This window comes from Prionailurus viverrinus, chromosome C1 (genome assembly GCF_022837055.1).
Source record: "Prionailurus viverrinus isolate Anna chromosome C1, UM_Priviv_1.0, whole genome shotgun sequence".
In the NCBI taxonomy this organism is placed as follows: domain Eukaryota; kingdom Metazoa; phylum Chordata; class Mammalia; order Carnivora; family Felidae; genus Prionailurus; species Prionailurus viverrinus.
This window is the reverse complement of record NC_062568.1, coordinates 183,072,394-183,097,867: the sequence shown is the minus strand read 5'-3', so window position 1 is coordinate 183,097,867 and position 25,474 is coordinate 183,072,394. Positions and strand designations below refer to the sequence as shown.

At 38.9% G+C, this 25,474-nt stretch overlaps 1 protein-coding gene across 4 annotated transcripts in view; it reads left to right on the top strand.

Annotated features, from left to right (window-relative positions):
* The window catches only part of LOC125172989 (zinc finger protein 684-like), a 29,904-nt gene extending 10,135 nt beyond the window's left edge, over window positions 1–19,769 (top strand). The window contains exons 1-6 of one of the 4 annotated variants that reach the window (XM_047871706.1): window positions 4,552–4,707; window positions 6,004–6,112; window positions 6,442–6,480; window positions 11,892–12,018; window positions 12,347–12,442; window positions 18,221–19,769. In XM_047871706.1, the coding sequence (XP_047727662.1) occupies window positions 6,466–6,480; window positions 11,892–12,018; window positions 12,347–12,442; window positions 18,221–19,125 (1,143 nt within the window). In that variant the 5' untranslated portion in view covers window positions 4,552–4,707; window positions 6,004–6,112; window positions 6,442–6,465 and the 3' untranslated portion in view covers window positions 19,126–19,769. Of the gene's footprint in view, window positions 1–4,551; window positions 4,708–6,003; window positions 6,113–6,441; window positions 6,481–11,891; window positions 12,019–12,346; window positions 12,443–16,034; window positions 17,703–18,220 lie in introns of those variants that run through there. The other 3 variants (XM_047871705.1, XM_047871704.1, XM_047871707.1) reach the window with 3 other exon arrangements.
* Window positions 19,770–25,474: the final 5,705 nt, after the last annotated feature.

The following is a 25,474-nucleotide window of genomic DNA, read 5'->3' as shown; positions in this document are numbered from 1 at the left end:
TCCCCTCCCTTGCTTGCTCTCTCTCTCTCTCTCTCTCTCTCTCTCTCTCTCTCTCTCTCTCTCAAAATAAAAAACATTAAAAAAATCTGAATAGACCAATACAAGCGATGAAATTGAATCAATATTTTTAAAAACTCCAAAAACAAAAAGTCTAGGACCAGACAGCTTCATAGGTGAAATCTGCCAAACATTTAATGATGAGTTAGTACTTCTTCTTTTCAAGTTATTCCAAAACATTGAAGGAACACGTATACACTCATGAGGCAGACAGGTGCATGAATAGATGCTCAACGTCAGCTATCAACAGGGAAAATGCAAATCAAAACCACAATGAGATCACCTTACACCTGTCAGATTGGCTATTATCAAAAAAAAGAAAGAAAGAAAAAGAAAGAGAGAGGGAGAGAGAGAGAGAGAGAGAGAGAGAGAGAGAGAGAGAGAAAGAAAGAGAAAGAAAGAAAGAAAGAAAGAAAGAAAGAAAGAAAGAACAAGTGTTGGCAAGGATGTGGAGAAAAGGGAACCCTTCCTTATACACCATTGGTGGGAATGTAAAGTGGTGCAACCACAATGGAAAAAAATATGGAAATTCCTCAAAAAATTAAGAATAGAACTGCCAGGTGATCTAGCAATACCACATCCAGGTATTTATCCAAAACAAAAAGACCAAAACACAAACATCAATTTGAAGAGATATATGCACCACCATATTCACTGCAGCATTATTTACGATAGTCAAGATATGGAAGTAACCTGAGTGCCCATCAATAGATGAATGGGTAAAGAAAATGTGATGTGTGTGTACACACACACACACACACACACACACACACACAGGAATAGGGAATATTATTCAGCTGTAAAAGAATGAAATCTTACCATTTGTGACAACATGAATGGACCTAGAGAGTATTGTGCTAGGTGAAATCAATCAGATAAAGACAAATATCATATAACTTCACCTATATATGGAATCTGGAAAACAAAACAAATGAACAAATAGAACAACAGAAATAGACTCATAGATATGGGAAACAAGTTCTATGACACATTTAATGGAGATAAAACTATGGACAATTGTATATTCAGTATTGCAAATATTTATTTAGCACCTATTATGTGCCAGGTTCTACTCACACAAATTCCAATGTGTGGGCTTTCCCCCACCACCAAACAATCCTCTGATACTACTTGATGATAGTGTTAGATCCCACAGGTTGAGGGTTCAGTCCTACAAGCTTACCCTTTTCCCCCCACTTCAGATGCCCATCACGAGTCCAGATTGTCATCTGTGCTTTTGACTTGCTAGCTATAGAATGGAGGTTCCAACAACTCCTTCCTTAGGTTTGACTAATCTGCCTAGCAAATTAGTCAAACCTAAGGAAGGGGTTGTTGGAACCTCCATTCTATAGCTCACAAAGCTTGGAGAAACATTTTTATTTTCTAGATTACCAGTTTATTATAAAAGGATATATAACTCAGGGACAGCCATATGGAAGAGATGCATAGGGCAAGGTATGGGGAAAGGGAAAAGAGTTTCCATGCCCTTTCTGGGCCAACACTCTCTCTGTATCTACATGTGTTCACCAACCCACAAAGTCTGTGAGCCCTGTCCTTTGAGTTTTTATGGAGGCTTCATTACATAGGCACAATTGATTAAGTTATTGGCGACTGGCAATTGATTCAACCTCCAGCCTCTCTTCCCCTCCCCAGAAGTCAGGAAGTTGGGACTGAAAGTTTCAACTCTCTAATCTCCAATCATATGATTGGTTCTCCTGGAAGCCAGCCCCCATGCTTAGGTACAGTACAAAATCACTTCAGTAATATAACAAAAGACACCGTTATTGCTATCATCACTTAGGAAATTCCAAGACTTTTAGGAGCTCTGAACCAAAAACAGGGATGAAGATCAAATATATATTTCTTATTATAAATCACAGTATTGCCAAACAAAAATATGTGCTTTCATAAACATATATACTATGAGAAAAAGAAAAGGAATAAGAGAAATCAAGGATGGCTCCTAAATTTTTGCTTGAGTAATGAGGTGGCGATGGTGCATTTATTGAACTAGAAGTGCTAGATTGGGGGTGGGAGAAGGCAGGGATTAATTGGCTTGGAAGTGTGAAGTTGGAGGTGACGTTTAGATTTTTAAGGGGAGATTTCAGGTAGGCATAAGGAATTAGGGGTCTGCTGTTCAGGGGAGAAATGAAAGATGGAAATACAGATTTTCAGTCATCACTCATCATCACATAAATGGTATTTCAGGCCATGGGACTGAATGAGATCATTTAGAGGACAATTTCAGAAAGCAAAGGCTGAAGGTCAAACCCTTGAGTATTCCAACATTTGGAGGAGGAACAGAGGAACAGAGTTTTAGTAAAGGAAATACAGAAGTAGTCTGAGTGAAGTGGGAGAAACTAGCTTTTATGAGATGTCCTCGAAACCAAGATAAGGAAGTATTTTAATTGTGTTGAATGCTGTTGAGGTCAAATATAATGAGGACAGAATTGGAATTTAATTGGTAACTTGACAAGATCAGTTTTAGGAGAGTAGAGTCAAGAAGCTATTAGAGTGGACTGCAGAGAGAATTGGAGGTGTGAAGATGTAGACAGCAACAAGAGGCAGCTCTTTAGAAAGATTTTTCTATGAAGGAAAGTTAGGAAATGGTACAGTTGTTCAAATGGGCTACAGGTTAAGAAAGGATTTTTGTTTGCTTGTTTGTTTTAATTTTTTTTAACGTTTATTTATTTTTGAGACAGAGAGAGACAGAGCATGAACGGGGGAGGGTCAGAGAGAGAGAGAGACACAGAATCCGAAACAGGCTCCAGGCTCTGAGCAGTCAGCACAGAGCCCCACACGGGGCTTGAACTCATGGACCGCGAGATCATGACCTGAGCCGAAGTTGGACGCTTAACCGACTGAGCCAGCCAGGCGCTCCAAGAAAGGATTTTTTTTTTTAAGATATAAAAAAAATTTTTATGTTGAAAATGCCAATGAATACAGTGGCTACAAATATCAAGTGGGCTCTTAATGCTACCAAGCAATAGTACTGTATTTCCTTAATCCATTCACTCTTCCACATTCTTTTTTTTTTCCCCCTTTAATGTTTATTTTTGAGAGAGAGAGGGCTCACAAGTGGGGGACAGGAGGGGTGGAGAGAGGGAGACACAGAAGCAGGCTCCAAGCTCCGAGCTGTCAGCACAGAGCCCAACAGGGGACTCAAACCCATGAACCATGAGATCATGACCTGAGCCAAAGTCAGACGCCAACCGATGAGCCGCCCAGGTGCCCCCACTCTTCCACATTCCTAAATAACATTAGAATCTCAGATGCCATTGATTATAAGATACATAATTATTTCACATACTTTCAAAGAGAAAAAACATGCTGCCAGTTAAACTATAGCATGCCATCATTTGTAAAATACCAGTTTTGCAGATGTTCAAATATGAAAAAAGTGTATATTAGAATCAATGCCATACAGTATTACTTTTCTCTCCTCAAATCTCCAATACCTTCTCCCTTCCTTCACTTTCAGCTTCCTATTTAACTAAGAAAATACAAGCATTTAGAAGAAGATAGGCTCATTCTCCCACCACTAAATCTGTATCTCACCTGTACCTGTAAATTCTGTCTCCCTTTTTATTTCAATGGATGAATGGTCCACACTCACAACTGATCCTTCCACAGTGTACTGAATCCCATCCCTTTTCTCCAGAAGGACTTTTCTTCCTGCAACTATCCCATTTCTCCTGTATTCTCCCTCTACTGTATAATTTTAATTAGCATACATACTATAATTTCTTCCATCTTAAAAAAAATTCTGGACCCCAAATCTATATGCAACGACAGCTTTCTTTTTCTACTCATCTTAAAAAAGCCAAACTTCTTAAAGGTACTGCCTGTACTTGCTTTTCACACTTCCTCTCTTCCCACTCTTATCAAATTCCACTTATTCCGCTCTTATCAAATTCTTAAAAGATTTTATTGAAATTCTACCACTTTGCCAAAATGGGATATTTCAACAGCTTCCACAATGCTAAATCCAATGGTCAATTCTTAGTGATCATCCTACTTGACTAATTAGCAGCATTTAATACTGCTGGATTATTCCCCACTTCTTGAAACATTTTCTTCCCTTGATTTTGCAGAATCAAACTCTTCTACTTTTACGTCTGTCTCACACCTTATCCCTTCTCAGTCTTTGTTGGGTCCTCCGCTTCACCTCCTTTTTGGGACCTAAGCTAGTGCGTTGCTAAAAGAAACTGAACTAAGGGTAGATTATTATCTTATAGTGCTGATTTATATTTTCTAGTATTTAAAAATCCTGGTGTCTTGTATTTTTAAACGAAAATGATATACACACTTCCCTCTTATAAATGAGCTTGGCTGTCATGGAAGTCCCAGAGATACCAATCCAGGACTCTCCCTACAAAGAGGCAGAGGCCTCTGAAGCCTTCCGGAAACGAGCTCCACAGGCCTATGGGAAATGTAGTCCCCTAAGAAGAGCCTGCACCGCGGGGGGACTTGGGAACCTGGGCGGCAGTTACTTCCGCACACGCGCAGTGGGGCGGTAGCCGGTGTTCAGTAATCTTCCAACCTGCGCCGCGTGAAGGAGGAACGGGGTTTTCTCCCCGAGAGCCTGTGGGAGATCTCTGTAATCTGATCTTTTAGAACCAAAGATGGGAGTGTGGTGGTGAAAGACTGGTAGGTATGACTCTGCGGAGCTTGGGGACGTAAGGGAAGGGCGGGGAGAAAGATAGGCACCAGTTTATTGGCGTACCCAAAGGAAGGTAAAACTTCACAACCCCCACGTGCAGCGATTTAGTGTTTGGATGTGTGGGTCCTGTCCAATTCTGGAGTTCAGAGAAAGCAAGAGAAGCGGCTCACTGCCACTCAAGTGGGTTCCCGGATCCCGAGTAGGGATGGGGCAGGCTCAGTTTGTATTCCTGCCCTTGTAGGTAGAGATCACAGTGTAGGAATATGTGTTTCAGGCTTTACCTTTCCTGGTTACAAGAGCATCGCTGGCCCTACCAGAGCCCGCAAAAGGCAATATCAAACCATTCCAAGGGATCTAGGAAGTATTTCTAGAGAAACTTGCCATGTTCTCAGTATATTCTCACAATTATCTGAAGTAAGTGTTCTCTCCATTTTGCATATGAATTAACTGAAGCTGAGAGAGAGGTTAAGTTACTTACTTGCTTATACTGACAATAAGTGGAAGAGCTGAGAGTCGAAACAGACGAGTTTTCACCGAATTTTATTCTGGCGTTTTGTTTGTTTGTTTTTGAGTATAGTTGACACGCAATCTTACATTAGTTTCTGCTGTACAACTTGGTGATTTGACAAGTTTTACCTTGTGCTATGATCGCCACAAGTGTAGTTAGGACCCTGCAAAAAAAAAAAAAAAAAAAGTTGTATTTATTCTCCTTTTGAAATATTTGAGCAATGAATGCAGAATAAATTTTGATTTGTAGTCTTTTTTTGTTGTTAATAGTCTTTGGTGAATTTGCAGATCTTCCACTGAAGACTGTGTATATAAAGCTGTGAGTCCCTCTTGCATATTTTAGCCTTTCTATGGCCCCAACTTTGCTGGTTTAAATTCTTAAAAAACTATACTGGCTCATAGAAGATGGTGAATTTCCAAAGAAAGAGAGAGAGACAGATTTAGAATTTAAACTGAAGGCTCTGTCTTTAAAAAAAAAAAAAAAAAAAAAAAATTCCTGGATCCCTCAATCCAGCCTTTTCAAGAAAACCCAACCTAATTTGAGCTCTCTTATCCCAGCTTCAGAGCAGAGACCAGAGAGTCACAGGAAGGACTGACTTCCAGAGATATACTGAGTTTCAGAAACCAGGGTTTTGGTTAGTTTTTAGACTTATTTATTTATTTTTTTCTTAGGATAAAATTTTGGGAAGAAAAAAATGTCACTAGTTCTAAGATTAACAACTTGCCATTAGATCAGTAGGACAAAAATGTACAACATACTTACCTAAATTTCATAGATTCATAACAGATCCACCAGTAGAGTTCAGCACTTATAAAATATGGACTTTCCTGACATCTCCTAGAATCGTCATTCTCTCACTAGGTGACATTTACTGAAGCTGCAATGTGAGTCTTTCTTTTCTAACTTTTTTTTTTTTTGCGTGAGAGAGAGAACATGGGGGGAGGTGCAGGGAGAGGGATAGGGGGAGAGAGAGAGAGAGAGAGAGAGAGAGAATATCTTAAGCAGGTTCCATGCTCAGCACAGAGCCTGATGTGGGGCTCAATCTCACAACCCTGCAATCATGACCTGAGCCGAAATTAAGATTCAGACGCTGGGCTAACTGAGCCACCCAAGCACCCCAAGAGTTCTTTTCTAATAGTGCTTCTTTTCTTTTCTACATTGCGTTTTGGTTTTTCATGTCTTTCTATTCTTTTTCCTATTTTTACTTTCATAGATCCGTGTGTAAGAGCTCCAGAAAATGATCAACTTCCAGGTAGGTATCCATTTATTGAGTCATTTAAAACTCTCAAAAATCTATGTAAAAAGGACATGTATAGACATGTATAGGGAAAATATAGATTGAATAGATCAGGTCCAAAAGAAAATTTAGAAAGTTGATCAGTTGATATCCACGTCACAGGGTCTGTACATAGTTGGAATAAATTTGAGCTGCATATGTGTACCCAGTCTTTATAGCAATCACAGAAAATGGATAGTCAATCAGTTAACGTATTGGTATTGTCCACAAAGATAAAGGAAAACAATCCCTTGGAGAAGTAAAGATTTTCCTGATGCAGTTCTCTGAAGAAAATATCTTATAATGGGTTTTCATGGAGATAATGTTAGAAATAATATTCACAGGGGTGCCTAGGTGGCTCAGTTGGTTAAGCTCTGACTCTTGATTTCAGCTCAGGTCGTGATGTTGTGGTTCGTGGGTTCGAGCCTTGTGTTGGGCTCTGCACTGCTGACACTCCACTGTAGGTGGAGCCTGCTTGGGATTCTGTCTCTCCCTTAATCTGCCCCTCTCCTGTTCGTGTTTGTTCTCTCTCTCTCAAATAAATAAACTTGGGGAAAAAAAGTTTAAAAAAAAGAGAAATAACATTCACAGCAACAACCCTGTGATAAATATAACATCACATTTTATATTATATAGCATGCTGTATTTCTTACAATGTTTCCTAGAGTAAGCAAAGAGCTTAGTGCCAATAAGCAGCACTATGCGAACTCCGTTTGTAAGTTCAGGTACATATCTTTTTTAATATTCTTCTGGAACCATAAGTAAATCTTATATCTTTTCCAGAGTCTGCTAGTATTCTTGAGCATTTTCTCTTCTATGTGAATTTTATTTTATTTTATTATTTTTTAAAATGTTATTTATTTTTGAAAGAGAGAGAGTGAGCAGGGGAGGGACAGAGAGAGAGGAGGGCAGAAGATCCAAAGCAGGCTCTGTGCTGACAGCAGCATACCCGATTCAGGGCTTGAATTCAAGAACCGGAAGATCATGACTTGAGCCAAAGTCAGATGCTCAGCCAACTGAGCCACCCATGGGCCCTGTTCCATGTGGACTTTAGAATTAGCTTGTCAGGGTCTATAAAGGAGTATTTTAGGTATTTTTATTGTGATTGCAATATATGTTTCCATTAATTTGTAGAAAATTCATTAGTTTTCAATAATGTATTCTCTAATGTTTCATATAGGTCCTTCTTTACATTTTTATAGGTTTGTTATTATAATTCTTACACATTTCTCGTATAAGAATTTCTTGTAATATTTATTCTTACATATGATTTAAGTTGCTGTTGAGAATAGGATGGATCTTTTTTCATTGTATTTTCTAATTGGTTATTTTGGTGTATAGGAAAGTATGCATTTATCTATTTGACTTTATGTCAACTTACAGAACTAATTTTTTTTTAATTAAAAAAAATTTTTTTTTAAATGTTGATTTACTTTTGAGAGACAGAGTGCAAGCAAGGGAGGGGCAGAGAGAGAGGGAGACACAGAATCCGAAGCAGGGTCCAGGCTCTGAGCTGTCCGCATAGAGCCTGATGCGGGGCTGGAACTCACAAACTGCGAGATCATGACCTGAGCCGAAAGTCAGACACTCAACCAATTGAGCCACCCAGGCTCCCCCTGTTTCTTCTTTAAAAATTAAAAAAAAAAAAAATTTTTTTAATGTTGCAGAACTCTTATTAAGTTCAAGATTTTTTTAGTTGATTATTAGGTTTTCTAGGTAGACAATCATACACTCTTCAAATGGAGTTTGTTCCTTACTGCTCAATATGTATGTCTTCATGTTTTTTCTTGTCTTATTGCAATGGACAGGGATTTTTGGGAACTATAATTTTTTAAAAACGTTTATTTGTTTTGAGAGAGTGTACATGTGTGAGCAGGGGAGGGCCAGAGAGAGAGAGAGAGAGAGAGGAAGAGAGAGAATCCCAGGCGGGCTCAGTGCCTCCATCACAGAGCCCAACCTGGGACTCAATCTCACAGACTGTGAGATCATGACCTGAACTGAAATCAAGTTGGATGCTCAACTGACTGAGCCACCCAGGTGCCCCAGGAACTATAAATTGCTAGCCAGTATCTTTTTGTTCCAATTTTAATGGGAATGTTTCCAGTGTTTTATTGTTTCCTCTTGTATTTTGGTAAATAGTTTTGTTTTGTTTTCTTGTTTTTAATCAAGTTAAAGATTTTTAGCTTGTGAACATTGTTTTCATCAAGGAGAAACCTTTTTTCTTATATGTTTTTTAAAAATATGTGTTGATTGGGGCACCTGAATAGCTCATTCAGTTGAGTGTCCAACTCTGGCTCAGGTCATGATCTCATGGTTCCTGAGTTCAAGCCCTACATCAGGCTCACTGCTGTCAGATCCTCTGCCCCGCCCCTGCTTGCACTCTCTCAAAAATAAATAAAACATAAAAAAAAAAAATAGATTGATAAGTAAATAAAATACCTGTTGGTAAAATAATGTTTTATCTTTAATATAAGAATTCAGAGAATTTCTAATATATTTCTCAATATTGAACTATCTGTGCATTCATGGGATAAATCCTACCTAGTCTTCTAACTTTTTAAAGGGCCAGATGGTAAATATTTTAGGCTTGAAGGCCATACAGCCTCTGTGGCAACTACTCAATTTTAACTTTGCATCTGAAGCAAATTAGTGGGTATAAATATTCCAGTAACACTTTATTTACAGAAACATCAGGCCGGGGTATGGATTGTAGTTTGCTGACCCCTGTTCTATATGGTTTTAACTATGTCTTTGTGGTAGACATGTAGCCACATGCCTTTTTAATTTCAGCTTAAGTTAGTTAAACATGATTTTAACATTACGGTTGAGAGGATATATTATGTAAAAAAAAGGTCTTATATTCTATTTTATTATGGTCATGTGAGTCTGACATGTTAACCTTATAGCCCTTCTAACTTATGTATATTTACTTTGTAGTATGTAATAGATTGTAAGATCTCTGAGACCAGTAACATTTTTATTCTTTTTTGTATCACTAATACAGTGTCTGGTAGGTCCTCATTAGACATTGTCTGAATGAATGAACGAAGAACATATAAGCAATATTTTAAATAATTTTATTGAGACATGATCACATATTACAGATTGACCCATTTAAGATATATACAACTCAGTGGTTTTTAGTCTGTCCATGAATTGTAAAACCATCTCTACAATCTAATTTTAGAATATTGTCATTCCCTCAAAAGAAACCCCATATTGGCAGTCATTCCCTATTTGTCCTATCCCCTAGCTCTAATTTATTTTCTGTTTCTATGGATTTTCCTTTTCTGAACACTGTATGTAACTAAGACAATATAATATGTGATCTTTTTTGACTAGCTTCTTTCACCTAGTAACAGTATTTTCAAGGGTCATCAATGTTACACGTATGTCAAATAATATTGCATTATATGGATATACCTCATTTTGTTATTCCATCTATTCATCAGATGATGGATACCCATATTGTTTTCACTTTTGGCTATTAATGAATACTTCTCTATGAACATTTGTCTACAGGTTTTATATTTTTAGTTCTCTTAGGTATATATTTAGGAGGGATTGCTGGGTAATATGGTTAATTCAATGTTTAACATTTTGAGGAACTGTAAAACTATTTTCCATAGTTGTTGCACCATTTTACAACCCCACCAGCAGTGTATGACAGTTCCAGTTTCTCTACATCCTTGTCACCACTTGTCATTGTCTGTCTTTGATTTTAACAACCCTTGTGGGTGTGAGGCAATATCTCATTGTGGCTTTGATTTCTATTTACTAATGATGTTGAGCATCTTTTCATGTGCTTCATGCTCATATGAGTGTCTATGTCTTTGGAGAAAATCTGTTCAAATCCTTTGTCCATTTTTAAATTGGGTTGTCTTTTTACTGTTGTAAGAGTTCTTTTTATATCCTAGGCACAAATTTCTTACCAAAATATATGATTTACATGTATTTCATCCCATTCTGTGGGTTGTCTTTTCACTTTCTTGATGGTGTTCTTTGAAGCACATATTTTAAATTCTAATGATTTCCATTTTATCTATTTTTTTCTTTTGTCACTTATACTTTTCCTTTCATATCTAAGAAACCATGGCCTAATCCAAGCTCATGAAGATTTACTCCAATGTTTTCTTCTAAGAATTTTATAATTTTAGTTCTTACATTTACGTCTTTGATCCATTTTTAGTTCATTTAAAAATTTTTTTTTTTAATGTTTATTTATTTTTGACAGAGGGACGGAGCGTGAGCTGGGGAGGGGCAGAGAAAGAGGGAGACACAGAATCTGAAGCAGGCTCCAGGCTCTGAGCTGTCAGCACAGAGCCCGACGCGGGGCTCGAACTCACAGACTGTGAGATCATGACCTGAGCCGAAGTCAGACACTCAACGACTGAGCCACCCAGGCGCCCCCATTTTTAGTTCATTTTTATATATGATGTTTATGTGTGTTTAAGGCGGTCCAGCTTCATTCTTTTGCATGTGGATATCTGGTCCCAACACCACTTATTAAAGAGACTAATCTTTACTCGATTTAGTTGTCCCAACATTAGTGAATATTTTTAATGTGATTTTTGTTTCTATCACAAAGTATATTTCTGAGTCAAGCATACAGTAGTTATCATATATAACTTTATGAAAACTTAACAATGAATATATGATCATAAGAGGCTGCCATGATTCTCCTGCAAGTTCCCAAATAATGTACACTTTGTTTTATTTTTTTTTAACATAACTTATTGTCAAATTGGCTTACATACAACACCCAGTTCTCATCCCAACAAGTGCCCTCCTCAATGCCCATCACCCATTTTCCCCTCTCCCCAATGCCCCCATCCACCCTCAGTTTGTTCTTTGTATATAAGAGTCTCTTGTGGTTTGCCTTCTTCCCTCTCTGTTTGTAACTATTTTTCCCCCTTCCCTTCCCTCATGGTCTTCTGTTAAGTTTCTCAAGATCTACATATGAGTGAAAACATGATATCTTCCTTTTCTGACTGACTTATTTTACTTAGCTTAATACCTTCCAGTTCCGTCCACATTGCTGCAAATGGCATGATTTCGTTCTTTCTCATTGCCAAGTAGTATTCCATTGTATATATAAACCATAGCTTCTTTATCTATTCGTCAGTTGATGGACACTTAGGCTCTTTCCATAATTTGGCTACTGTTGAAAGTGCTACTATAAACATTGGGTTACATGTGCCCCTATGTATCAGCACTCCTGTATCCCTTGGGTAAATTCCTAATGGTGCTATTGCTGGGTCATAAGGTAGTTCTATTTTTAATTTTTTGAGGAACCTCCACACTGTTTTCCAGAGCAGCTGCACCAGTTTGCATTCCCACCAACAGATAATGCACACTTTAGTTTGAAGATCAATGTTCCGTTACAGGGATCGCTGACATTCCAGGATGTGGCTGTGGACTTCACCCCAGAAGAGTGGCAGCTGCTGGACTGTGATCAGAGAACCTTGTATTGGGATGTGATGCTGGAGAACTTTAGAAACCTCACCGCAGTGGGTAAGGACAGTGGATGGTAACTAACTTCACTGTAACTGAGCATGTACTCATAGTGCCCTTCCTGTGGGACTTGTGGACATTCTAAAGCATTACGGAGTTTGGCCCTGAATGTCAGTGGTCACAGACTCTTGATCCCCTTTGAGATGAAGCATAAACAGAGAATGTGTGTTTATGCTTCCACCTTCCAAATGGCGGAGAAAGGTCTTTTTTGTTCTAAAGTCTGTCATCCTTTCCAGGCTCTGAGATTCAAGGAGGCAGACCTGAATTGTGAGGTAGTTGTTTGTGTCTAGCACTTTGTCTCCAGTTCTGTGTTGTTTCCCACGAACAGGGGGTCCAGTTACCAAAACAAAAGTGATCTTCAAGGAGGAGCAAGGACAGGAGTCATGGATGGTGGAGGGGGAGAACCCATGTTGGCGCTATCCAGGTGAGTGAGAGAAAGCTAGGCAGATGGGAGTCTTTGGAATTGAGATTCCAGCTGGTCAGTGAGGGACAGGTACCTTTGAAGCACCTCTTAAAAGCCACACACCTTTGGAAGTGACTGGGTATGCTTGACCAACCTACCATTCATTGTCAGATCTGCAGATGACACCTTCACTCACTCGACCCACATAGCTGTTTTTTGTCTTTGCTCAGCTCTTGTATGGAGGGATGTCCCTTTCCTCTCTGCCCAGGCTCCCTATGCTTCCTGTTTTATGTAGGTCCTTGCTTTGTTCTCTTAATTTCCCAAGTCCTCATTCTTTTTTCCTCATCATGATCATAGATTGGGGTGCCTGGGTGGCTTAGTCAGTTAACCAACCGATTCTTGATCTCAGGTCAGGTCTTGATCTCAGGGTCGTGAGTTCAAGCCTCGCATTGGGCTCCACACTGGGCATGGAGCCTACTTTGTAAAACAAAACAAAACTAAAAAATGATCCCAGATCTTTTTTTTTTTTTTTTTTTTTTTTTTAATTTTTTTTTCAAAGTTTATTTATTTTTGGGACAGAGAGAGACAGAGCATGAACGGGGGAGGGGCAGAGAGAGAGGGAGACACAGAATCGGAAACAGGCTCCAGGCTCTGAGCCATCAGCCCAGAGCCTGACGCGGGGCTCGAACTCCCGGACCGCGAGATCGTGACCTGGCTGAAGTCGGACGCTTAACCGACTGCGCCACCCAGGCGCCCCCAGATCTTTTTTTATACATCTAATTCTTTTTTTTTTTTTTTTAGTTTTTTGTTTTTTTTAACGTTTATTCATTAAAAAAAAATTTTTTTTGAACGTTTGTTTATTTTTGAGACAGAGAGAGACAGAGCATGAATGGGGGAGGGTCAGAGAGAGGGAGACACAGAATCCAAAACAGGCTCCAGGCTCTGAGCTGTCAGCACAGAGCCTGACACGGGGCTCGACCTCACGGACCGCGAGATCATGACCTGAGCCAAAGTCGGACGCTTAACCGACTGTGCCACCTGGGTGCCCCACGTTTATTCATTTTTGAGAGAGAGAGGCAGAGCATGAGCGGGTAAGGGGCAGAGAGAGAGGGAGACACAGAATCTGAAGCAGGCTCCAGGCTCTGAGCTGTCAGCATAGAACCCAACACGGGGCTCGAACTCATGAGCTGTGAGATCATGACCTGAGCCAAGGTCAGAAGCTCAGCTGACTGAGCCACCCAGGCGCCCCTATACGTCTAATTCTTATACTGTAGTCAGATCATGTAGCTTTGAATGAAGTCTTACTCCACCAGTCACTGTCTAACCTAATTATTTTGTAGCACAACTTTATTTATAAAACAGGGATAATATTAATCCCCACTTCAGGTTTCTTTTAAAGATTATGTGAGTTAATACATGCAAACCCAGTCAAATAGTTGGCAGATAGTAAGAGTTCAGTATATGTTGGCTATTTTTATTTTTATTTTTTTTGTTTAATTTTTTAAAGAGATTTTTATTTTAAAACTTATAGGAACATTATGCTCTAATTATTCCTCTTTTCAAAAAAAAAAAACCCCAAAAAACCTTATAGCATATGCCCCATCTCTGTACCCCACCTTGCTCATCTTTCATCTCACTGCTGACTTGGGGTATCTACCTTATAGTGCATCTGTCTGCTTCACTTGGTGATACTGATGTCATTTGGAAATTCTCCAACTTCGTTTGAGTTGGTTCCTCGCTAATCTGCCCTCACCCTCACTTCCTGCTTATCCACCTTTGTTTCTTGCCTTCGTGTCTCTCTCCAGAACTTCTCCCACAGTAACTCCTTCAGAAACGGCATCCCTCTGAAGAACTCGCATGATTTTCTTTGTGCTATCTGTGCCTCTCCAACTTCCCATTCCGTAATTTTCCCCACCTGGCTTTAATCTCCGTTTTTTCATAGTAACCAATATTTAATATGCTTGGACCTTCACCTTTCTCTTTAAATTATAATCAAGGATAATGACTGGCCTGCTGCTTTGCAGTCTCTGAATCACTGCGGTAAGCAACTTAGCTTTTCTGTGTCACGAGTGTTTCCTTAAATACCGTTAGACTTATTACCGGTGATTTCAATTATTAGGTTATCCAAGACTGATTTAAAATAAAATTTTCTTTTTCCACAGAGCCCGTAAAAGAAGTATGTTTCAAATGATTAAGACACCAATTAAGTGTATTTTACATTCCTGGGACCCCAACTTCTAATACAAACCAAGTGAATTTTAACTCCTGCTATGGTGTCTAGGCCATTCATGATTCTATATTGCCAATTCTGTTCTATTTTCTGTTTTATATTAGATGTTCCTGCAAGATTTATCCAAATCATTTCATTTTCTGAGTCACTCTTCTGACAAATTAGCAGGAGTTATTCCTTTATAACCTTTGTTAAGTGATACTTAAATGGCCTTTAAGGTCTCTTTAAGGTGATCCCATTCTGTTTATCTGGAATGGTCCATCTTTTCCCTATTCCATGGCAGTTGGGCTCTTTAGTGAACTTTGTACACGATTTTCTTCTGTGTGTCAGTTCTTTTGATACTGGTGTGCTCTAAAACCAGCATGCTACTAAGTCTGAATTCAGTGTTCTCCTCTTTCATGATAACTCCAGCCTGTGTTAATCTTTACCTTCTTTGAAGCTCCGTCCCAGCTCTACTATGGCTCTTTCATGAAAACTTGACATATATTCTTTTAGATTTTTTTAAAACTTTATTTATTTATTTATTTATTATTATTTTTTAAAATTTACATCCAAGTTAGCATGTAGTGCAATAATGATTTCAGGAGTAGATTCCAGTGATTCATCCCCTGTGTATAACACCCAGTGCTCATCCCAACAAGTGTGTGCCTTAATGCCCCTTGCCCATTTAGCCCATTCCCCCACCTACAACCCCTCCAGCAGCCCTCAGTTTGTTCTCTGTATTTAAGAGTCTCTGATGTTTTGACCCCTCCCTGTTTTTATATTATTTTTGCTTCCCTTCCCTTATGTTCATCTGTTCTGTGTCTTAAAGTCCTCATATGAGTGAAGTCATATGATACTTGTCTTTCTCTGACTAATTTCGCTTAGCATAATACCCTCTAGTTCCATCCACATAGTTGCAAATGGCAAGATTTCATTCTTTTTGATTGCTGAGTAATACTTCATTGTATATATATACCACATCTTTATCCATTCATCTGTCCATGGACATTTGGGCCTTTTCCATACTTTGGTTATTGTCAATAGCACTGCTGTAAACATTGGGGTGTATGTGCTGCCTTTGAAACAGCACACCTGTATCCCTTGGCTAAATACTTAGTAGTGTAACTGCTGGGTCGTAGGGTAGTTCTATTTTTAATTTTTTAAGGAACCTTCATACTATTTTCCAGGGTGTCTGCACCAATTTAAAACCCTGTATGCTCATGGGGCACCTGGGTGGCTCAATTGGTTACGTGTCCAACTTTGGCTCAGGTCACGATCTCACGGTTCGTGGGTTCAAGCCCCGCGTTGGGCTCAGTGCTGACAGCTCAGAGCCTGGAGCCTGCTTTGGATTCTGTGTCTCCCTCTCTCTTTTGCCCTTCTCCTGCTCGTGCTCTCTCTCTGTCTCTCAACAATAAATAAATGTTAAAAAAAATTTTTTTTTAAACCCTGTGTGCTCTTAAGACATCTTTTCTCATGATAATGCCCTGAAGAGAAAGTCCTATATCATCTTTTGTTTTTATACCATTGCTGAGCACACACTGGATATTTAACGAACATTTCATTAATTTACTGTTGTAAAGTCAGGCACTGTGGGATGCTTCTTATTCTTTCGGTGAGGCTTTTTTTACGTTTCCTGAGGAGGATTCAAAGAAAGCAAAAAAACCCATTACCATTTGCCAAGGTGTGAAAATTGTAGTTGAGAGGCAAAACAGCCATATCAGATATTTTAAAATTTTATGAGTGTGGAAGATTTGTTGGATGTACAATAACATTGCAGTTTTTTTCTAGCTAATTGTCAGAATGAGTGGTTTCGGGCAGCAGTGGGACTGTCCTGGAAGTTCAGAGAAAATGGAGCTTAAAGTTAAAGTATGCAAAAGATGAGAGGAGTCATTTTTTGAGATTATGGAACAATGGCTCCTCCCTAAAGAATATGTAAGTACTAAATAGGGTGAGAGGTGATGAGGTAGAGCAAGTTAAGATGGGAAAGGAACATGAGCAAAATATTGTAATTATTTAGAGTCTAGAATTCTTGGAACAGAAGGTATTTGTTCAGGACTGGAAAAATGCGTGCTTAGATACCATGAATGAATTCATTATAATGTATAGTTTTGTTCACCAGGCTGATTGCCCTGGATATTTCAGTTGGTTACTATTAGTTGAGGGAACCCAGGACGCTGCTTCCCATTAGTTGAAGCAGCGAGGAAAGAAGACAGGAACTTCACTCTGCGTAAAGAAATGTGTACCGAAGGGGTGCCTGGGTGGCTTAGTCGGTTGAGTGTCCGACTTCAGCTCAGGTCATGATCTCTCTGCTGGTGAGTTTGAGCCCCACATCGGGCTCTGTGCTGACAGCTCGGAGCCCAGAGCCTGCTTCGGATTCTGTCTCCCTCGCTCTCTGCCCCTCCCCCGCTCACACTCTGTCTCTCTCTGTCTCTCAAAAATGAATAAATGTTAAGAAAATTAAAAAAAAAAATGTGTACCGGTGGCTATAGCCCACTGCTTGGAGCAGCTCCACAGAGAAGAAGGCGTGAGGTTGAAAGCTGGAGTGTTGTACTAACACTCCACAAGGAGAGAAATTCAGGAGGGGGGATATAACTCCTTCTCCCTCTTTTTTTAAGTTTATTTATTTAAGCAGTTTCTACACACAATATGAGGCTCAAACTCATGACCCCAAGATCAAGAGCCATGTGCTCCTCCAATTGAGCCAGTCAGGCACCCTCCCCCCTTTTTTAGTGGAGAGATCGACTGGGGATTTGTAGTGTCTTGAGGATAGGAATGAAAAAATGTAACTTCAGGATAAAGTGACTTCAGCTTTCTAAGGACTAGGTTGTTGGGTAGATTGAAAGAAAATGTAAAAACTGTACTTGTCAAATAAAAATACAACAAATAGTTGTCATATATAGAAACCCAACCAGAATAAAAGCAATAGCAAGCAGACAGAATCTATGCCTGGGCTTCCAAGGACACAGGAGAATGAATCCCAGCTGTTGTAGATTGGTGCCCTCTGCAGACATGTCTCACCTGTGATTTGGATGGAGTTGGAGGACTGGAGATGTAAGAATGTTCTTGAAGGTAACTGCCATTGTGCCAGGTGATTAAGAGGAGAAAGAGATGTGAATGAGGGAAATGGGGAGCTGTCCTACCAGGGTAATCTAGGACCGGGGTGGTGGGGACTCTGATTCTGATCTGCTGCCTCCAGATCTGGTTTTTCCTCTGATATTTTCCCTTAACTCCAGAGTCTCTTGTTCCTCTGGTCACTCATCCATTGGTAGATCCCTGCAGTAGGTCTCCATTCTGTGAGATAACCATGCATCAATGTTGAGCAACCTTTTGACTTCCTTTGTGCCCTACTCACTGTAACTTGTGCCTATTTAACTGTCTTTCCGTAGGTCACAAGATAAGCCATCTGTTCTCATTATTGTCATTCATCTGCTCCCATTTCCTCTTCAGCAGTTTTATTCTTAAAGCTCAAGAGCAAGGCAAATACAGGATTTATTTCAGAATTAGATACTAGATTTGAAATCATGTTTCTTTCAATAACTGTTGATGGAAAAAATTAACGAGGCATGTCTTATTGTACTCCTTTTTAGAAGCTGATTGGCTACTTGTTGATGAATCAGAGAAGAACCAAGAAAGCAAAGACAATTTTTTGAATTCAGTTTTGTTCACCTTCAATAAAATTCTGACTATGGAGAGACTCCATGGTTATAACATGAGCACAAGCCTTAATCCTACAAGAAAAAAACCATATGAATGTAAATCATATGGGAAGAGTGTGCAGTCTACTTTAGATTTACTTAATTATAATACATACTATACTGGAGAAAACTCTTATGAATGCACTCAATGTGGGAAAACCTTCAAAAAGAAGTTTCATTTCATTAGACATGAAAAAAATCATACAAGAAAAAAGCCCTTTGAATGCAACGACTGTGGGAAAGCCTATAGCAGGAAGTCTCACCTTACATCTCATCAGAAAATCCATAATGGAGAGGGAGCCTTTGTGTGCAGTGATTGTGGGAAAGCATTTATGTACAGAGCACAACTGGTGGTCCACCAGAGACTTCACACTGGAGAGAAGCCTTATGAATGCCATCAGTGTGGGAAGTCATTCACTTGGAACTCTTCCTTTACCCAACATGTGAAATCTCATACACTCGAAAACTCGTTTGAATGTAAAGAATGTGGGAAAACCTTCAGGTATAGCTCATCCCTTTATAAACATTCTAGATTTCATACAGGAGAGAAACCCTACCGATGTATCGTATGTGGCAAAGCCTTTGGTAACACATCTGTGCTTGTTACGCATCAAAGAATTCATACAGGAGAGAAACCATATGGGTGTATTGAATGTGGCAAAGCCTTCATCAAGAAGTCACATCTCCTTAGACATCAGATAACTCATACAGGAGAAAAGCCCTATCAATGTAACAAATGTGGGAAAGCTTTTTCCCAGAAGTCAAATCTTATTGTACATCAGAAAACTCATACATAATATTCATGCTGTGAATATGACAAAGCCTTAAATATTAGATAAATCTTATTAAATCGAAAATTCATGGTGAAGACAAATCTACCAATTTGGATTTGGCAAAGTAGATTCCCATAAAAAAAATAATGCCAGTCATGTTCTGAAAGTGATAATAAAGTGTTAAAAAGATCACAGAAAACATTGATTTATAAATAATAGAGCATGGAGCTTAAAAAGTAGCATAAATTAATGAAGGAATTAGTGAAAACTACATTTACCGTCTCTGATTTTTATTTTTATAACAAATTATCAAATATGCAAGTGTGAGTATAAAATGTTTACGTATTAAATTATATCTGTTAAGAGTGAAGCACATACCATTTTTTCTTCCAATCCTAAAAACCTGCAAGTGAAAAAATGTGGTTTAATACGAAGTATGAATTTCAGTAATATTTTCATCCATTTACTGGCACTTTTAATGGGCAAGGCAGTGTTACTGAATCTCAGTCTCCTCTTTAATTATAAAACTTGTTAAAAAGATGTTTTCCTGTGTATGTAAGCAGCAAAACAAACAATATACCAATTGAGAGGGAAAGGCATTTGTATTCTGTATTACGGTAAGCATTCAGTTGAAAATAAGTTTGTAAATAAAACATTTGCCCTTCACACATTCGTGTTCTTTTTCACTGGTGTATCTACATAAGGTGTAAGCACAGCTCAAGTAATGTTTAACTGAGGTACCATCTGTATTTGATTTTAATAGACTAGGGTGTCCTGATACTTTGCAACTTTGGGGGAGTGAGTTTTTGTGTCTGTTTTTGTTTTCTCGTAAGAAATTGAGACAGGCTTAGCTCTTAGGGGTGCCTGGAGTTGTCCTTGTGACAGCATAGGCGGCGTTGAGTTGCAGAGAGCGTGTCCCTCCTTAGCAACTTCACTTTGGAATGTGATATTATGTAAGTCATGCATAGTCCCTTAAAAGGATGAACCACCCATTATTTAAGCTGGAGTTTTTAATTGCTATCCGCAGTATTCCTTGATAATGTCAAAAAACCTTTATGCCTTTTCCTGAGTAGTGACAAAACAACCTGAACCTAAATTTGGAAATCAAGCCTTTTCAAGTTTAAGCTGAGTTATAACTGTTGCATTGTTTTTCTTTCATTAGCCATTTTTTGAAGAGTAACATTGAGTAATGATTGTGAGAGATAGTGCTTTTTTGAACAAGCACACAAGAACTTACGGAACTAAGTTAAATCTTGTCTACTGACAAGAATTCTTCGCTTGACCAAACTTTTATCAGTCGCCTGCACCTTCTCCTAGGCCTTCTCTTCTGTGCACTTCCTTGTAAAATGGTTTTAGCAAGAATCGCATGGAGTCAGTTTAACCAGCACTCCCTACCCTTGGTATTTGATCAGATTCCTCATCCTCTACCATCCATCACCCTGGCCTGTCTTCAGCAACAGTCGCGTTTGTTAGGTCGATTTAGCCAGAATCCTCCTTACCTCTGATTTTCCACCCATTGATTCCCACCTTGCTCCTTTGCTATAAATTCCCACTTGCCCATGCTGTATTCAGAGTTAAGACCAATCTCTCTACCCAATTGAAATCTCAATACAGTGGTTCTTATACCTATTGCAATGGTCCTGTCTTGCCATCTTTAACAAGTGACCTTGAATATCTTCTTTCTTTTTTTAATTTTTATTTTCGAGAAAGCACAAGTGGGGGAGGGGCAGACAGAGACGGAGACACAATCCAAAGCAGGCTCCAGGCTCCGAACTGTCAGCACAGAGCCGGATGCCAGGCTCAAACTCATGAACGGCGAGATCATGACCTGAGCTGAAGTCGGACCCTCAACCGACTGAGCCACCCAGATGCCCCGAATATCTTCTTTCTTTCATACTCCCCAAGTGTTTCAGGAGCCTACAGGCTGGTTTTACTCTCGTAGTTACAAAAATTTCTGGAACCCCTTTCTTTTGGAATTGTCTTTCAGAATCAGTTTGATAGCCATGCAGGAAATTCTTTAGGTATTTATAGTCACAGGACTTGCCTTTTTTTCAGCTCAACGTTTTTCTCACTTCCTACACGAGATCCTCATTTTGTCCTACTTAGTGTTACCATTCCCATCCTGTCTCCCTTTCCCAAGCCCATATCTCTCATCTGAGAAACTCCAAACTACTTAAAGCTAGTAGGAGGAAGAGAGGCGGTAGGGGGCTCTACTGTTGCCAGCATGATGTGAGGCCCCTTGAAAGAGCAGCTGTGTGGGTCAACGTGGCAAGAAGTGTGCGGTGATCTGCTCTGGGGATAAGGGAATAAAACAAGGGAGTTTTAATTGTAATATATCGGGAAGCATGTAATCTGGGGTTCATAAACTATTTTGCTCCCTTCTGTAAGTGGAAGTAGGAATGCACTAGTAGAAAAAAATATTTCCAGTACTGGACAGATATAAACTGCCTCCTAGACAGCTTTTGCCACTGACCTCACTGTCAGGCTGTACAAAATTTTGGCAAGAAGAAAAACAGAACTATGCTTGGACTCATCTAAACATCTTGGATTCCCAGAACTCCCTAGTTTATTTGTGCTCTGTGGCTGAGACAGCCACGCACAATTTAGGTGAGAAATCCCTTGATTTTTACCACCTCTTTACAGTTTGTCATACCTCGAGGTATGGGGGTTTGTTGTTTGTTTTACTCTATAAAAAGATAATTCAAAATGCCTTTTCTCTCTTTTATTTATACATAGATGGTGTATTGGCATTTCCTCCCCCAGTGAAACTGTTCATTTTTCTGATTATATATGGTAATTTTTAAGAACCAAATATGAAAAATGTAATGAGAAAACAAAAAATGGAAAGGGAAATCTGAGTTTAGGAGTCTTCATGTTCTAGAAAAAAGAACATTTAGGCCTTCTAAGATGTAAAAAATTAAGAGTAGAAAAGCATAGAAATAGAATATGTAACTTACAAATCTGAAGAGAGGAATAATGAGAACTTAATAAATCCAACAGAGATCAGGGAAAGTGAAAAGTGCAGAAAAACTCTACACTTTATTCATATTTCACTACTTTCCCCACAAATGTCCTTTTTCTGTTCTACGATCCAATCCAAGATACCACATTGTATTTAAACCAACAATGTTCTTTTTAACAATTTTTTTTTTTTCCAGTCCAGGATCCAAACCAGGATTACCATTGCATTTCTTTTTTCCTTTTCTTCCTTTCTTTTTCTTTCTTTCTTTCTTTCTTTCTTTCTTTCTTTCTTTCTCTCTCACAAAGAGCATATGGATTTATGTATTTATTTAATTTATTTCTTTAGTGGCATAACTTTATTTTTATTTTTTTTAAATATAATTTATTGTCAAGTTAGCTAACACACAGAGTATACAGTGTGCTCTTAGCTTCGGGAGTAGATTCCCATGATTCATCACTTATATATAACACTCAGTCCTTATCCCAACAAGTGCCCTCCTCAATGGTCATCACCATTTTCCCCTCCTGGCCCCGCCGTCAACCCTCAGTTTGTTCTCTGTATTTAAGAGTCTTGTGATTTGACTCCCTCTCAGTTTTTTTTCTCTCAGACTATTTTTTTTCTTTCCCTTCCCCCATGGTCTTCTATTAAGTTTCTCAAATTCCACGTATTAGTGAGAACATAGATCTTTCTCTGACTGACTTATTTCACTTAGCATAATACCCTTCAGTTCCATCCACATTGTTGCAAATGTCAAGATTTCATTTTTTTTCATTGCCAAGTAGTATTCCATTGTATATATATACCACATCATCTTGATCCATTCATCAGTTGATGGACATCTGGGCTCTTTCCATACTTTGGCTATTGTTGATAGCCCTGCTATAAACATTGGGGCTATGAATCAGCACTCCTGTATCCTTTGGATACATTCCTAGTAGTGTATTCCTAGTAGTGTTACTGCTGGGTCATAGGGTGGTTCTATTTTTAATTTTTTGAGGAGCCTCCACACTGTTTTTCAGAGTGGCTGCACCAGTTTGCATTCCCACCAACAGTGCAAGAGGGTTCCCCTTTCTCCACATCCTTGCCAACATCTATTATTGCCTGAGTTGTTCATTTTAGCCACTCTGACTGGTGCAGTGGTATCTCAATGTGGTTTTGATTTGTATTTCCTTGATGATGAGTGATGTTTAACGTCTTTTCATGTGTCTGTTAGCCATCTGGATGTTCTTCTTTTGAAAAGTGTCTATTCATGTCTCCTGCCCATTTCTTCATTGGATTATTTGTTTTTCAGGTGTTGAGTTTGATAAATTCTTTATAGATTTTGGATTATAACCCTTTATCCAATACGTCATTTGCAAATATCGTCTCCCATTCCGTTGGTTGCCTTTTAGTTTATTGTTTCCCTTGCTGTGCAGAAGCTTTTTATCTTGATGAATTCCCAATAGTTCATTTTTGCTTTTATTTCCCTTGCCTCTGGAGACGCGTTGAGTAAGAAGTTGCTGCAGCTGAGGTCAGAGGTTGTTGACTGTTTTCCCCTATAGGATTTTGATGGTTTCCTGTCTCACATTTAGGTCTTTCATCTATTTTGAGTTTATTTTTGTGTCTGGTATAAGAAAGTGGTCCAGTTTCATTCTTTTACATGTTGCTGTCCAGTTTTCCCAGCGCCATTTGCTAAAGAGACTGTCTTTTTTCCATTGGATACTCTTTCCTGCTATGAGAGATTAGTTGGCCATACATTTTTTGGTCCAATTCTGGGTTCTCTATTCTGTTCGATTGGTCTATGTGTCTGTTTCTGTGCCAATACCATACTGTCTTGATGATTACGGCTTTGTAGTACAAGCTAAAGTCCGGGATTGTGATGCCTCCAACTTTGATTTTCTTTTTCAACATTACTTTGGCTATTCAGGGTCTTTTCCCACTGCATTTCTTTAGATTCCCTTAATCTGAAATAATTCCTCATCCTTTCAACATCTTTCATGACTTTGTTATTTTTGGAAAGTACAAGCCAGTTATTTTGTTGAATGTCCCTCGTGTTTAGTTGGTCTGATGTTTTCTCATAATTAGATTCAAGGAATGCATTTTCGGCAAGTATATCACATAAGTGATATTCTCAACATTTCAGGACAGGAGGCACAATGTTGACTTGTTTCATTACTGGTAATTTTAACTTTGATCACTTGGTTAAGGTGGCATCTACCAGGTTTCTCCATTGCAAAATTACCATTTTTTTCCCTTTGTAATTAAGTAATTTGTAGGAGAAATATCCTGTTTTTCATCAAAAATTTATTAGTATCAAATAAAATACAACAAGTGCTCCACGAGGGCTGGTATTTTCATCTGTTTTGTTCATTAGTACACACCTAAATCAATGCCTGGTACATAACATGAGCTTGATCGACATGTTTTTGTTGAATGAATATTAGATATATGCTTACAATAAGGCCTGATAGTATACACACATTTTATTTTATGTATATTTATTTTTGAGAGAGTATGAATGGGGGAGGGGCAGAGAGAGAGAGAGAGAGAGAGAGAGAGAGAGAGACAGGGAGAGAGAGAATCCCAAGCAGGCTCCGTGATGTCAGTGTGCAGTCTCACTCAGGGCTCAACCTCATGAACAGTGAGATCATGACCTGAGCCAAAGTTGGAGGCTGAACGGACTGAGCCACCCAGGTGCCTCCACACATTTTATTTTAAAGGGTGGGGGCAGAGGATTGAGGTAAAAAGATCTGCAAAAACCAGAAAACAAACAAATAAAAAACCATGTAAAAGAGAAAGTGTCTCAAACCCACTCTGGGCAAAAGGGTTTTGTTTTTGTTTTGCACACTATAATGCATGGGGAAAATTATCATTCTGGTACAATTCTGGGAGAAACTATCATTCCTAATAAGAAATTTTAAAATGGCTTTCATTGATTAAGACTTGCTCTAGAAACTAGTCATTTCCCCACCTTGATTCCTGAGAGATACACTCTCCTTTTTGTAGCTAGCCAAAAATGATTAGGTAATCCTTCTCTTTTCCTTTTTTTTTTTAAAAAATTTTTTAAAGTTTATTTATTTTTGAGACACAGAGCATGAAGGGGGGAGGGGCAGAGAGAGAAGGAGACACAGAATCGGAAGCAGGCTCCAGGCTCCGAGCCATCAGCCCAGAGCCTGACGCGGGGCTCGAACTCACGGACCGCGAGATCGTGACCTGGCTGAAGTCGGACGCTTAACCGACTGCGCCACCCAGGCGCCCCTCTTTTCTTTTTATAAAGTCTTTTCCCTGAGTGAAACTTGAAATTGGACTGCCAATGTTACTTTACAGCAAGACCGTAATAAAAAAGACTGAAACTTACTCATAATTAGGCTGTCTGAAGTAAAGAACCTTTTTAGCAGGGCTCTAATACATTAAACAGTTAATATTTAAAAA